General features: G+C 45.1%; 1 protein-coding gene across 1 annotated transcript in view; it reads right to left on the minus strand.

The window, feature by feature from the left end:
- The window catches only part of crim1 (cysteine rich transmembrane BMP regulator 1 (chordin-like)), a 105,736-nt gene that overhangs the window by 52,831 nt on the left and 37,905 nt on the right, over positions 1-15,000 (minus strand). The window contains exons 3-4 of the mRNA XM_048228488.1: positions 1,147-1,389; positions 461-581 (exon numbers count right to left, since the gene is read on the minus strand). Coding sequence (XP_048084445.1) covers positions 461-581; positions 1,147-1,389 — 364 coding nt within the window. The remainder of the gene's footprint in view (positions 1-460; positions 582-1,146; positions 1,390-15,000) is intronic.

Consider the following 15,000-nt stretch of genomic DNA (forward strand, 5'->3'; position numbering starts at 1 on the left):
AAGACACACTGACATATCCACACAGTCCAGCACAAGTTAAATGGGCAAATATCCTGTCTCTGGAAGTGAGCTATTACCGCCTGACAGCTCACTTCAGTGGCAGTATGCACTCATAAGCTGTTAGGCAGTACAGGGAGTGGAACATGCCTTAACAGCAGATTGTGAGGAGCCTTGCATAGCAGTGCTAGCGGATGTGAGAAAATAAAAGTGTTCAGGGTTCAGGGAAGTGTTTGTGTGTGGGGGGGTGAACAGACCAATCCAGACTGATTTTGAACATGAACTGATTTTCAATAACTTTAATAGAGCTAAAAGAATGGCCTCTGACTAAACTGCCATATTATAGGTGTGAAGGAGGAGGAGGACAAAGGGAGATGGACAGATAGAGAGATAAAGAGAAAGAAAGAGAGAGAGAGAGACAGACAGAGAAAGAAAGAAAGAATGTACGAAATCGGAGGAATACCTTGTGGGTAGCGTGCAGCAGCCATCCGCGGTCAGTCGCACCTGCGTCTCGTAGCTGTCGGGTGGACACTGCACCGGCTGTATGGGGGGACACTCCACTGTCGTGCAGTCCACGCTGAACACTATATAACACACACACACACACACAATCACACACACACACACACACATTAAACACACACAACCTGTGGAGAGTGCTTTGACATTCTGAGCAGCAGAAAAACCCTCTACAATCTGCGCTTCATTCAGAGAAGAAAATTGCACTTTGTTCCTTTTCCAACCAACCTTCCCAGGCACATTTCTGATTTGATCCTTTTACATCTCTATTTCCTTCAATTCCATCTTATCTTTCAGGACTCTCTGAGGGAGCCTGTTAAAAGTCTTTCACTGGGGACCTGCTAAAGACCTGGTACTGTATGTAAATGGCTGTAGATTGCCCCATTTTCTCTGCAGTCTCTAACCACGCTGCTATCATCTGCTTTTACCTGCTTCTACAAATTTCTACATTTTCTGTACGTCAGTCTGCATGTTCAAAGAACGTATGCTTTTTACATGCATATAACTGTACATGCATCAAGTTTACCTTATTCTATCCATGCACTGACTGCACCAAACTGTGGCATGCATGATTGAATGTGCAAATTATCACGAGCAAACAAGCTCATGAAGGCTGTCAGTGTGCCATACCTGGCTTGCACTCGTACAGGTCACAGCACTCGCCCGGCTTGCCCGAGCCCTTGGACACCAGGATGTTGAGGTAGCCGGGCTGGCAGACCTTGCGCAGGCAGCCGGCGGGGCTGCACACGCAGCGGCTGGGCAGCGGGCAGCACTCGCCCGGTGGCGCGTAGCCCTCGATCAGCACCGAGTCCTCGGGGCAGCGCGGCGAGAACTGGACCTCGCAACGCGCCTTTGAGCAGTCCGGTCGCTCCTCTGTAGAAAGAAAGAGAGGTGTAAAGGTTGAGTGCATTTGTTTACAAAATTATTACAGTCTTAAATGAAACCATGACCATGAATATGAGGATTTTTCTCTCTCTTTCTTTCTGTCTTTTTCTCTCTCTGTGTGTGTGTGTGTGTGTGTGTGTGTGCGCATTGGGAGAAAGAGAGAGACAGTGAATAACCATGCAAAAGTGATACATCTTAAAGTGAGGGAGAGAGAAAAGGAAGAGAGTCATGCCACTCTCTCTATCTCTCTCTCTTTTAGTGTGTGTGTGTGTGTGTGTGTGTGAGAGAGAGTGTGTGTGTGTGTGTGTGCACTGGGAGGAGAGAAACAGAGAATAACCATGAAAAAGTGATACATCTTAATAAAACTTTCACTACACAAAGCTTACAATGCAGTTAAATTCACGGTCTTACCAACAGTGCTCAATAGCACATGTTTAATGCTGATGCCACTCACTATTATCATTTTATTATTATTCTTTACTTTTTAAACTATTCTTTGACTATTGCCCTTCTATGCTTTTATCAGCTATTCCTGTTTGCTTTTGTTAATGTAAAGCACATTAAATGACATCTGTGTATGAAATGCGCTATATAAATAAAATTGACTTGACTTGACAATTACGAGCAATTAAGAGAAATAAGTATGTATGGATCGGCTAAAAATATACTGGCAATTAACCTGCACATTCTATGATTCTATTTTTCATTATCAATTTACCGCCTACTAACATAAGAATGTACTGCATGCTCAAACATAATTATTAGTAATTTTGACTTCAGGAAAATATGAGAAAATAATTGGTGCCACCAGCAGCACAACACCAATTTTTTTTTTACCAAAGACTCGCTATCGGAGTTTGTCTTAAGCTTCAGGCCAGGACAAATTGCTGTTACTGGCTTCTGGAGTAGAGGGGAGGGGGAAAACGAGACAGTCATTTTGCTGAGGTGAGTGCTGGAAGAGCTCGATGCGTAATGAAAACAGATGAACTAGTCTAGATGCAGCACTAGCAGGGAAAAGGCAGCGTGATGGCAGCAAAAAACAACCACTGGGTTTACCTCACGCACAGTTCAAAGCGGTCTGGGGAGGGGGGGGGGGGGGCAAAAAAGACACTTTGATTAGCACTACCTTTTCTATTTCCATTTCAAATTTTATTTTTGGGACGGGAACACTGAAAAATGAAACGAAACAAAGACCAAACACCAGCCCCTCCGTGGGGCAAATGCTCAGTTCCTGAAATGTGTTGCCATTTCGCTGTGTGCTTGTTTGTTTTAATCTACAGTGTGTGTGCCTCCTTGCCAAGCTAATTACAGATCTCTTATTTTCGCTTCGCCAAGGTTCCTGGTTCACATCAGAACCGACTCGGAGGCAGGTTCCCTTTGGTGCTGTCGGCGGCAGTGGCCTTCCTCTCTCTCTCTCTCTCTCTCTCTCTCTCTCTCTCTCTCTCTCTCTCTGTCTCTCTATCTTCTCACATATGTCTCTCTCCTCTCTCTCTCTCTCTTCTCACATATGTCTCACTCTATTCTCACATACATCTCTCTCCTCTCTCTCTCTCTCTCTCTCTCTCTCTTCTCACATACGTCTCTCTCCTCTCTCTCTCTCTCTCTCTCTCTCTTCTCATATGTCTCTCTCTCTTCTCACATACGTCTCTCTCTCTCTCTCTCTCTCTCTCTCTCTCTCTCTTCTCACATATGTCTCTCTCTCTTCTCACATACGTCTCTCTCCTCTCTCTCTCTCTCTCTCTCTCTCTCTCTCTCTTCTCAAATATGTCTCTCCTGCCCCGCCTTTTCAGACTGTCCCTGTCCAGGCTTCCTGATCAGCATTGCACTCGAGTTGGGTCAGGGCTCTCACTCTCTTCAATTCTATCCGATCTCTCCGGGTGTTTTGTCGTGGCCAGTTCCTATGAAACCTGCGTGGGAGTCCTCATTTAGGGGAAGTTGATGGATATGATGGCTAGGATGGGGCGAGGGCTAGGCGCCTCAATTGAAGCCATGAAACTCAAAAGCAATTTTGGGGGAAGACTGGTAGGGGTGGGGTGGAGGAGTGGAGCAAAGCTGTTTGGTGTTCAGGAGAGACTTCAGATTGTGGTGTGGTGGCTCCTCTCCACTTCAACTAAGATCTCAGACTGAGAAAGTATAAGTCACCACAATGCATAACGAAAGTAAAAAAGTTAGAAGTTGTGGAGTTTGGGGGATTACATTGCAAGAAATCTGTTTACCTAAACATGAAAAACAAAAACAATAGAAAAACAGCAAGGCCCAAATAAGTTGAAAAAAAAAAGCAACAAAAACAAAATTTAGTGGAAAAAACAACCCAAGAATGTTAACATTACAACCGCTAGCTACCTATCTCCAACACACACTTTCTCTCCGTCTCTGAATCCCTCCTTTCCTTCCTTCCTGACGAGCGAACGAGCAAGCGAGCGCTTAAGCGGGTTTGGGGCAATTACGGTGAACCTAATGAGTCAAATCAGGACTCTGCACATCATCAAAGGCCCGGCCACAATGCGAGGGTGAGGGTGCCTATAACCGATAATAGACAGTGCGGCGCACTTGTGTTTGATTTCCACTACAGGACAATGAGGCTGGATATTAAACGCATCCGTTTCCCCACACTCTCAGCCTCATTATTTCCTTTGAAGCCACGAGAGGAAGAGACCCCCACGGATGAGCTGCTCCTCACTCACGAGGATAATTATTTCAAATGAAGTGTGTATGTGTGTGTGTGTGTGTGTGTGTGTGTGTGTGCCTGTCTGTCTGTGTGTGTATGTGTGTGAGTGTGTGTGTTTGGGAGAGACAGAGGGGGAGAGAGAAAGAAAGAGAGAGAGTGTGTGTGTGTGTGTGTGTGTGTGTGTGTGTGTGACTGGGAGATGGGCTATCCCAAAATTCTCTGGGTCCAGACAGGACAGATGACCTGTACTCTCAAGCTCTCAAGCTTAGCTAGCAGCGCTCATGTGTCATTACATGACTCCAGCCACTTGCCTTCTCTTTTGCAGCAGTGTTTTTTTTTCAAATTAAGAAAAAAAAAAGAGACAGCAGCAGAAATAGACACTGAACTGTTTTTTCAGTGCTGGTACAAGCTGACATCTACCGTAGTTGTCCTTTGTTTTCAGACTCTATATAAAACAACGTCACTCTGAACTAGCTACTACACCTGACAAGGTTAATTAACTCACTACTTTTCCCATTAATTTTCTCGTCAGAAAACATGTGGCATCTAAAAATTATATAAAGACATCATATAATTAATTACTGAGGCAAAGACCAGAAGAGATGACAGAGATGAGATGATAGACGTAACATTGGTGACAGAGGGGCATAAGCAACTCCCTTTATTAGCTGTGTTTCCCACAGACAGACACACACACACACACACACACACACACACACACACACACACACACACACACTCTCACCAAAGCCTACAGCAGTCACTAACACCTTAGTTTCACCACCCTCAGAACATATTGTGCTATTGAACTCAGGAAAGAGGTACAGGACCCTCTGTGCAAATATAGCAGGTATAAGAACTCATTTGTTCCTCTCTCAATCAAGCTCATTGATGAACAGCAATGTATGTATGAACATGAATTTATCTGTGACTGAATGTATGTATGGTTATGTATGAATGCATATTTATATCTGAATGCATGGAGATTTATGAATGGTTAAATGAATGTCTATGTATGACTAAATGCATGAATGCTTATGGAGGTAGGAATGAGTCTTTGTAAGGTATGAATGAGAGATAGCTCGCTGTGAACTTGAGTCCAGACTTCGAAACAACACCGTGGAATGAATCACATCCTCACACAGAGGGGGAGAGTCGGAGTGGGATAATGAAAAAAGACGGAGTGAGTTCGGGGTCACTTCAGACAGAGGGCCTGAGTGGCGAGGGGCCGATTCGGGACGTGTATAAATATATCCCTTAGAAATCTCTGCTTTCTCAGACCCATCTTCAGCTTACAAGACAAGCTGGAGCTGAAGATGAAGCCTTCGTCACGCTAGCTGGACACTTTTAAATGTATTACTAGCAGAGAGGCTTTCAAATGGCGAGGACATCTTTTGCATTTGGTGTGCGTTTGTGTGGGGGTTTTTTTGCTTTCAAAAGGTAAAAAGTAATTGATTCACTACAAAAGAGGCTACGTGAGACGTGAGGAACTTGGGAGACAACCCAGTTATTTTGAACACAGATAAAAGCACGACGGAGAGAGAGAACAGAGAATGAGAGAGAGAGAGAGAGAGAGAGAGAGAGAGAGAGAGTGAATGAGAGATGGAGAACGAGTGAGGAGGCACAAGAGAGGAGCAGCGTGGCTGGTCTCTGGCTGTTTTCTTTCCATCTGTTTCTCCTTCAGACATCTTGCTGATGCGTCTCAACTCCACCTCAGAGAGGACCTACCACCCACCCCTGCGTTTTCAAAAATGTCTCCCCCCCTCTTTACACAGCACGCTCAAGTAAACGGTGGATGAGCGCACGCCAAACATACAGACGTTTATTGTGCCGAAGGAAATAGGCCAGTACATGCCCAGAACTGTTAACACACATAGCCCCGGCAGGGCTTTTAGCGTATTATGTCTTATTTACCGTATTTCCCTTCAAACGAAGGTCTGAAAGACTTCACCATCAGAGGAGTGAGTACACCTCTTATTGATTTGTTATGCGAACTGAAAGAAAGGCCTTTTGGGAGGGGAGGGAAGGACGCTGCTTGGCAGCACTTCACGTATTGAGTACATGTTATTTACGTCAGCCATTCTGGATGGAGCAGACATGGATAGACTTTGCTTTGCATGCAGGTTTCTCTTTATTGATGTTCTGCTTGCAACCCTTGTTAGACTCTGCTTCCCCTTCCTGTAAGATACCAGAATGTACAGTATTTACATATGAATGCATGTGTGTATCGAGCATCACAGGCTTAGTTCTATGAACAACATTGAGGACTTCCGGAACCTCCATAGGCTGCCCACAGAAGTGGAAAAACCGGAGCAAATTTCATAAGCAGTGCTCGATGAACAAGACAAGCTGATTTGGAATGATCAGTTAGAGAAATGCACAAAGATGTTAGGATTATTGCTCGCGTATTTAGTATTCAGCATACAGATCATCAGGACTGAGTCTCTCAGGTACTTGTTAAGTCCATCTCTATCTTTGATTGGAGGCATTACTTTAATGAAGGACATTTCACATCTCAAATGGAGCCACAGGTTTATTTTTTATCCATCTCTTCTGAGCCGCGAAATCCCACGGATCACATTTTGATTCCTAATAACTGTAATGTCCAATCTGCGCTAAACAAGAGAGACAAGCGATAACAGGCCACGTGCGCGCCCTTAAAGCGAATGTCCCCAAGAGACCAGACTCCCTCTCTGGGACGCGGACAAGCTTTCTCTGTGTTCATAACACGGCAGGCTTCCCATAGCCTACAGCATTTAAGACTTCCGCTGGGGCGTTCAAGAGGTTTCTTAGCTCTAGAGGGAAGTGGAATGTAGAAACAATTTTATCCCTGAAGACCAATGATTCTCTGGGATGGAGGTTTGAACTCATGATTCTTGTAATTGTTGAGTGTTGGTCCGCTCTGAAAGATACTGACCAACTGTGATTCCTTTCTCTGTATGTGTTCTATTTGGAAGATGGCTGTTTCGTGTACAGTAGCAGCAGATATGGGCCATGGTACCAGACTTGAGGGAATCTTTTCGAGGCTAAAAATTAGAAGCTTACAGTATAGCTGTCCTGGGTTTGTGTCCTGTCTGTTGGAAAAGCAGTTGTCTCACAGGGGCCTCTGTTCTTCCTGTAAATGGGTCGAGTCGGGGTAATTCAAGCCCCCCACCAGACCCACACACACACACACACACACACACACACACACACACACACACGGACACACACACACACACAAACACTCCCACCCCAGCGTTGCTATGCTCCTGCTCAAAACGTTTCGCCACGATCTGCCATGTTTACATAACACACATTCTCCGAGTTCCTCTTTGGATGACCTCAAACCCGACAACACCTCATCAAGCCCGCTCGGAAATACCAGAGACATGAATTTCCTCAGAAAATGAATGATCACAGGAAAATCGTCCTGCCTGGAAAGCATGGCTTGACACACGGACACACACCGGGGGAGATGAAGCATATTTCTTGAACAACTTAATAAGGATCACAATATCCGTTTAAGGCCAGTTAAGCCAAACACAAAAGCAAAAAGAGCTCAAATAACAGGAAGGGGATTTCTCCCCCCCAGAGTCATTTGTGCTCTCACAATGACAGCTGTCAGCTGCGCATCCCTGCCAATGGCCTGCCAGGAAATCCGGGACCATATGAAAGTGTTTATTCCCTATAATCAAACTGTAACTGGCCAAAACAGTTACACTACACACTGCACCTACTCACTGTGAAAGATGTAATATCTGTACAAGCAGCACAATAGCGCTTAATGCCCAGATCCCACTGATGGCCTTCTTTGTTCGCCATTCAAAGCGTTTCAGTGGTGTTAGATTCCACGTAGTCTGCATGAAGAGCTAGTGATGGAGAGATAAATTAAATAGTATGTGGAGATAAGTGTAACCTTAACAATGCATTTGAGCCTCAGATGTACTTCAGTGAGCACAGATTGCTCTTCACACACACACACACACACACACACACACGCACACGCACACGCACACGCACACGCACACGCACACATTACCACCAGCATTCTTCTCACGATATTTCAGGCAGACAGGCAGAACTCATAAAGCCTAAAGCCAATGCAAAAACACACACACTCCTTGGCAGATATATTGCTGGCATTGAGCTGAGCCTGTGCATGTGTGTGTGTGTGTGTGTGTGTGTGTGTGTGTGTGTGTGTGTGTGTGTGTGTGTGTGTGTGTGTGTGTGTGGGGGTTGGTGTAGCGAAGCAATTATCCAGTCCTCCAATGCCAGGGAGACGAGTGCAGAAAGAGAGACAGACAGACAGGGAGAGAGAGAGAGAGAGAGAGAGAGAGAGAGAGAGAGAGAGAGAGAGAGAGAGAGAGAGAGAGAGAGAGAGAAAGCAGAGGAAGATCATGTCCATAGTTTCCGCACACCTCCACACATCCAAGCAGAACATTCATGTCCAAGACAGGGGATTTGATACAGATACACGCCTTCTCCACACTCAGGTGGACCACAGGCTTGGCGTCTCTCAGGGTGTCACTAAACTCCATGAGCTGCTCAGTCCAGACACTGGGCAGCAGGCAGCATATGATAAGGTCACACAAACCCATATGGAGTCTGATAAAGTAAAGGAGACTGCAATGTGGGATGTGTGTGTGTGTGAGTGTGTGTGGGTGTGTGAGCGGACTATGAATGGCCTCTTTGGTGTGTGCATACCTGAGAAAAAAGCACACACACACACACACGCATGCACGCACGACACACACACACACACACACACACACACACACACACACACACACACACAATTTTCACACATAATCATTTATTCATTTCTCTCCCAGCCCAAAGGCTAGCAGGAGATGGATCTGTATTTAAAATGGAGACAGCAGAAGCTATCTGTGGATGTATTTGTGTGTGTGTGTGAGAGAGAGAGAGTGTGTGAGTTTGTGTGTGTGTGTGTGTGAGAGAGAAAGAGAAAAGGAAAGAAAGAAAGATAGAGAGAGAGAGAGAGTTGGGAAGTTGAGATGATCCACTCATGACATTCAAATGGCCCCGCAGTGATTGAGCCTTCCACTGCCTCATTAACAGAAATGCTTAATCTACTGAGAAAGTCTGCGTGCAGATGTGTGTGTGTGTGTGTGTGTGTGTGTGTGTGTGTGTGTGTGTGTGTGTCTGTGTGTGTGTGTGTGTGTGCGCGTGTGTGTGTGTGTTTATGTCTGTGTGTGTGTGTGTGTGTGTGTGTGTGTGTGTGTGGTGCGTGTGTGTGTGTATTATGTCTGTGTGTATGCGTGTGTGTGTGTGTGTGTGTGTGTGTGTGTGTGTGCAAAACAACACAGCATTCACAGCTGGCTAGCCCCTTCTGATCTGCACAGACAAATTACACCAGCAGGAACATTACATACAGCAAGCACCAATGCTCGGAGAATATTACACGCCACATGCCGCCACTTACACACACCCTGCGCTCACGCATCCCAGCATACTAATACACTAGCCCATCATCATTCACCAGCATATAGCGCGCGAGAGAGACAGAGATGGTGGGCCATTTTGTGTGTAGTATTTGCCCCTCAGTTGCGATCTAAGCACACGCCATTGGGCCACCCGGTGTCAGAGGTATCGTGTTCATCGTGGCTAATGCTCAGCAGCTCACAGCTAATGTTGTTTGGTTCTTCCACAGCAAAACAAAACTGTTCGCTGACAACATAACATCATCATTACCATTAGCGTAACTGCTAATCGCTAATGCTATCCACTTCCTCTTGGCTGGCCACTGCACAGACATACATAGAGAGATAAAGAGAAAGATAGAAAGAGAAAGAGAGACAGGAGAGAGAGAGAGAGAGAGAGAGAGAGAGAGAGAGAAAGAGAGAGGAGGGCATAGCTGTCTAGGCTGGGTATCACCTGGGTGTTGGAGAATAGTGTTGTTGTGTGTGTGTGGGTGGGGGCGGGTCATGCTGAAGTGAACTGCATGTCAGGTTAGGGAAAGTCAGAGAGAGCCTAGAGGGCTTGGCAGTTAAGGATGGACACGAGAGGTAAGCGATGAGCCCACTCCTCACCCACCTGTCCACACGAGCTACTGCACGACACCACACCACACCACCCACACCACACCACAACAACACAACACAACACAACACAACACAACACAACACAACACAACACAACACAACACAACAGCACACCCACCACACCACACCACACCACACCACACCACACCACGCAACACAACACAACACGCAACACAACACAACACAACACAACACAACACAACACAACACAACACAACACAACAGCACAGCACACCACAGTAGGCTCTCAACCACTGATTACAAGTGGACGCTCCTCACTCTCTCAGTCTATCTGCCAGCTCTTTCACTTTCTCGCCTTGGTCTCACTCTTCCATACAGGCAGGCAGACATATCCTCCTCTTTCTCTTTCTCTCTCTCGCTTCTGTGCAGGTAACTATTCTACCCACTCTTTTACACTCCCTCCATCCGCCCTCATCACCCCCTCTCTTTCTGACATGAGCCATCCTCCATTCTCTGAAGCACACTATTGTTTTGTTCCAGACACTCGGCAAAATGAAGGACTCTATTACATTTCCTGAGCTCGTCTAAAGTCTCTCCGGCTTTGTCTCCTTCTCCCTCTATGTTCTCGGGCAAAGTTCCTTTTTAGCGTGCGTTTGATGTAATGACACCAAGGGCCCGCGCAGGCAATTTTTTTGGTATTCAGCAGACTTTGCTCTTCATGAAGAGAAGAAAAGGGGGGTCATTTGACACAAAGTCAAAGAGAAAGAGAGGGGTGACATATGCGCAAGTGGACGAGTGCAAGTGGACAAGTGCTTTAATTAAGATATGAAGGAGAGGATGGTCTCATTAGTGAGGCTCTCCTCTTTAGTGCTAATTGTGCTCGACAGAAGAGGCGCTCCATTTCCCCCTCTCCTCCAGAGATGGGTGACCACTTAAGAGCTCAAAGGCCCCCTCACTCTCTCCTCCACATACCAGTACATTCACACAGAGAAACAGAGAGAGAGAGAGAGAGAGAGAGGCCATTCAGCTTCATATTGTGATCAGCCATATAGTGTTGTATACTGAAATATATTTATAATGTTAAAGAACCATTATGGACGTTTAGACATGTTTAGACTTCCTTCACATGACCATATTTAATCAAAATCTATTTGAAAATGTTACCAAAGGTATACCTCTAAATGTATCAAAGTCCGGCATGTTGTTGATTTAATATTGAGCTTTGGACTTGAGTATGCTGATATATTGTGTATTCCATATTTCATAATAATATAATAAGCTAGAAAGCTAATGAATTCAATAGCTTTAATAATACACATCCAACATGTGCCGTTACACATGGGTTGTCCCACTCAGCTCACTTTTAAAAGTTTTTAATAATAATATAGCCATTAAAATAAAACCTTTTTATATATTTTTCTAAAGAAGAGTGCATTTTTTCCTCATGTACTTATATACCTCTGGCAGGAAGAAGATGGTCAGATCTGTACTACAAAAACAACAGAAAGCATCTCAGAAGGGTTATAAAAGGTTGTTCAACACCTCCAAGTACAAGCGTGAGGCTGCAATGCAGATACAGAATCATCACTGCCCCCACACACACACATACACAGCACATTATTTCATCAGGAAGCTTCTCCAACACACATATTGCACACTGCCCTCTCCCCCACATACACAGCACACTATCCCATCTCCCCTGTCATCCCCCAACACACACACCAAGACCCTGGCAGTTGGGTTAGCCCCTTGAGCCGTGGATCTGCCCAAGGTTTCTTCCTTGGTAAGGGAGTTTTCCTTGCCCTGTTGCTCTTGGGTGCTCCCTTGTTGGTGCCCTCCACCCAATCCCAATCCTCCCCCACCTTTTTTTATGCAGCCCTTGCCACTTAATCTACTAAACCCCTCTTCTACTGCACTTTTACCCCCCATTAATGCACAAATAGGGCTGACACCAGACATAATTTCACTGCATTTCTTACTTCCAGTAACTATATGCATGTGACAATAAACTTCCTTGTATCCTTGTATCCTTGTATCAACACCAGAGTCTGTAGACCAGAAAGACCTAATCGTCACAGCATTGATCCACCATGACTTTCAAAGCAAGTGCATCTCTGCATCACTATGCTACTGTACCATGACCTATGCTTGTTTACCACCCTAACTAGTAGGTGTGCGGTTGTGGATCCTCAGTATGCATAAGCTGGAGGGCCATTTAGACTTGGCATCCTAAAAAAAAACATTGTTAAGTTCAAGAAAGAGTAGCAGGGGAATAACTGTAAGCACTGACAAAGGCCACACTTCCTCTAATGAGTCTTGAGAGCAGTGCAAACCTGATGACAGGTTTTAATGTGGAGTTTGCTTTGATAATGGCCGATGGCTCCTGGCTCTTCTCCTAGTGAAGCAGTTTCCAACAAAAGCCCATGCTATTCCCATTGAGCATCTGCTTTATGATGGCCACACAGACAGCTGATTAACCGGTTATGCTGCAATTCTTGTCTCTGGTATAATACATCTCTAATATGCTTAGGATGTCTGCAGCTAGTTAGTGTTTTTCAGATGTACGCAAAGGTAGCAGAATACTCCTGCTCCATACCCGGTGGCAAGGCAATAAAAACAACTTAATTAAATTGGTTGGCAAAAGTAAGGACCTTAATTAAAAAAAGCACTCATGGAAAAAAAAGGAAAGTCCAGGACACCTACAGGGCCTGAAGTTATCTAGTATCTAACAAGTCTCTGTGCACCTGTTTTCAATGTGTGTATGAGGGGTGTTTTTTTTTTCAGCTCTGGTAAAAATAAGAAAAAAATTATTCCAGCTTTCAGGTTGGCTGGGGCTCGACACAACGGATCCGACGTGTTGACAATAAGTCCTCACTCAGGTAAACTGTGGAGCTGTGACTCTCCAGTGAGTGAACTTTTATCCAGAACCTTCCATTCTAGTCGTGAGCAAAATACCCAAATTCAGCGAATTGGAGAGAGAAGACAACAAAGAGCATTTTTAAACAAATATGCGTCGAGAAGGGTAGTGAACAAAGCACTGAAGGTGGGTAGGGTGGGGACGTGTGTGTCAGTGTGTGTGTGTTTGTGTGTGTGTGTGTGTGTGTGTGTGTGTGTGTGTGTGTATGTGTGTGTGTGTGTGTGTGTGTGTGTGTGTGTGTGTGTGCGTGCATGGAGAAAAGAAAAAGGGCATTCCTGTCCAGATTGTGAGCAGAGATTTGAATATGCCTGTATGGCTTCTGACACGTTCACGCTCAGCTGGGCGTCTAGAATGTTCCGCGGGCCCCGGCAGCCGGGCCCTGTCGTGACTGAGGGCTCAGCCCCGACGCCACAGGTGAGGGCGCCACCCCGCCTCCACATGCTACCACTGTCACAGCACTGACAGCTGGACAGAGAGAGAGAGAGAGAAAGAGAGAGAGAGAGAGAGAGAGAGAGAGAGAGAGAAGAGAGAGAGAGAGAGAGAGAGAGAGAGAGAGAGAGAGGAGGTGGAGAGTGATGGAGTGAAGGAAAGGATAGAGGAAAAAGAAAAGAAGATGAGACCAGAAAAGAAGATGAGATGGAAAAACGGGGCAGAACCAGTAAGCGAAGGAGAGAGTGAAAGAGAGAGAGAGAGAAAGGGAGAAATGGAGAGAGAGTGTGTGAGAGAGAGGTGAACAAATATGGCCATCCCATCATACCGGCATCCATCAAAAGTGGACACGAGCGACAGAGAACACAGACAAAGGCTAGAGAGATGAGAGAAGAGAAAAACAACCAGCCTCGATAGATAGATAGATAGATAGATAGATAGATAGATAGATAGATAGATAGATACACTGTAGATAGATAGATAGATAGATAGATAGATAGATAGATAGATAAGCAACAAGAATGAGAGTGAGAGAAAGAGATAGACAGAGAGGGAGAGAGTCAATCTGTCCCGGCTTTGAGAGGCGCAGTTGCAGAACTTTGCATGAATAATGCAGACTTGTTTTGGCAGTCTTTTCATCTGCATGCTATATCAGGAGCATTATCCCGGGTCGTGTCCAAAAGACAAACATCCACACCTCCTATTCTTTCTTTGCCTATTTGCTTCTTCCAATGTGACACACGTCTCCGGGTCTGTGAATACAATGTCAAAAACTGTAATAGGTTTCTTTTTTCCCGATATGGGAGCTTTTGTGTGTGTGTGTGTGTGTGTGTGTGTGTGTGTGTGTGTGTGTGTGTGTGTGTGTGTGTGTGTGTGTGTGTCTATGTGTCTGATGGTGATGGTGATGAATGTGATTTTGAGCGGCAGTGTGCGGAAATGTTCCATCTGGACAGGAATGATCCAAAGAAAATTTGGCACCACTCTCTTGCTTACACACACACACACACACACACACACACACACAAATGTTGACATGAGCAGAAAGATGGATGAGCATACAGTAAAAACACATACAATAGCATCTATGTGAGCACTGACACAAAACAAATTATATTTTTCTAAAATATGCAAATTTGTAATGAAGACTCTTTTCAAAACATCTACCACATCTGTGAATGAGGACATAAAACATTATTGTATTACTTTTATCAGAGCTATTTCCGAAACGCCACTGTTGAGCATGCAGTATTCACTATGTTCGTTTTAAGGCCATAACATGAAGACTACGCTATGAAAAAAAAAAGCAAAAAAAACAAATGACCTTTTCATTCAACTTTTCTCTTCCATTTACCAGCCCACATAATATACCAATAAATCCAATCACACAGTCCTGCAGGGCACAGTCGGAACATTCTAGAGCAAACAAAAAAACACAAACCATCAAGAACTACGGGGAGCCCACTACTGCCAGCCAATTGCTTTCGCCCAGCCTTGAGGTCACTCCTGGATGACATCCATCAAAGCTTACGATCATGGCCACCACAATCAATGTGTTTACAGCCAGAGCCATCCCAACACTG

The sequence above is a fragment of the Alosa alosa genome, chromosome 19 (assembly GCF_017589495.1).
Source record: "Alosa alosa isolate M-15738 ecotype Scorff River chromosome 19, AALO_Geno_1.1, whole genome shotgun sequence".
NCBI lineage: Eukaryota > Metazoa > Chordata > Actinopteri > Clupeiformes > Clupeidae > Alosa > Alosa alosa.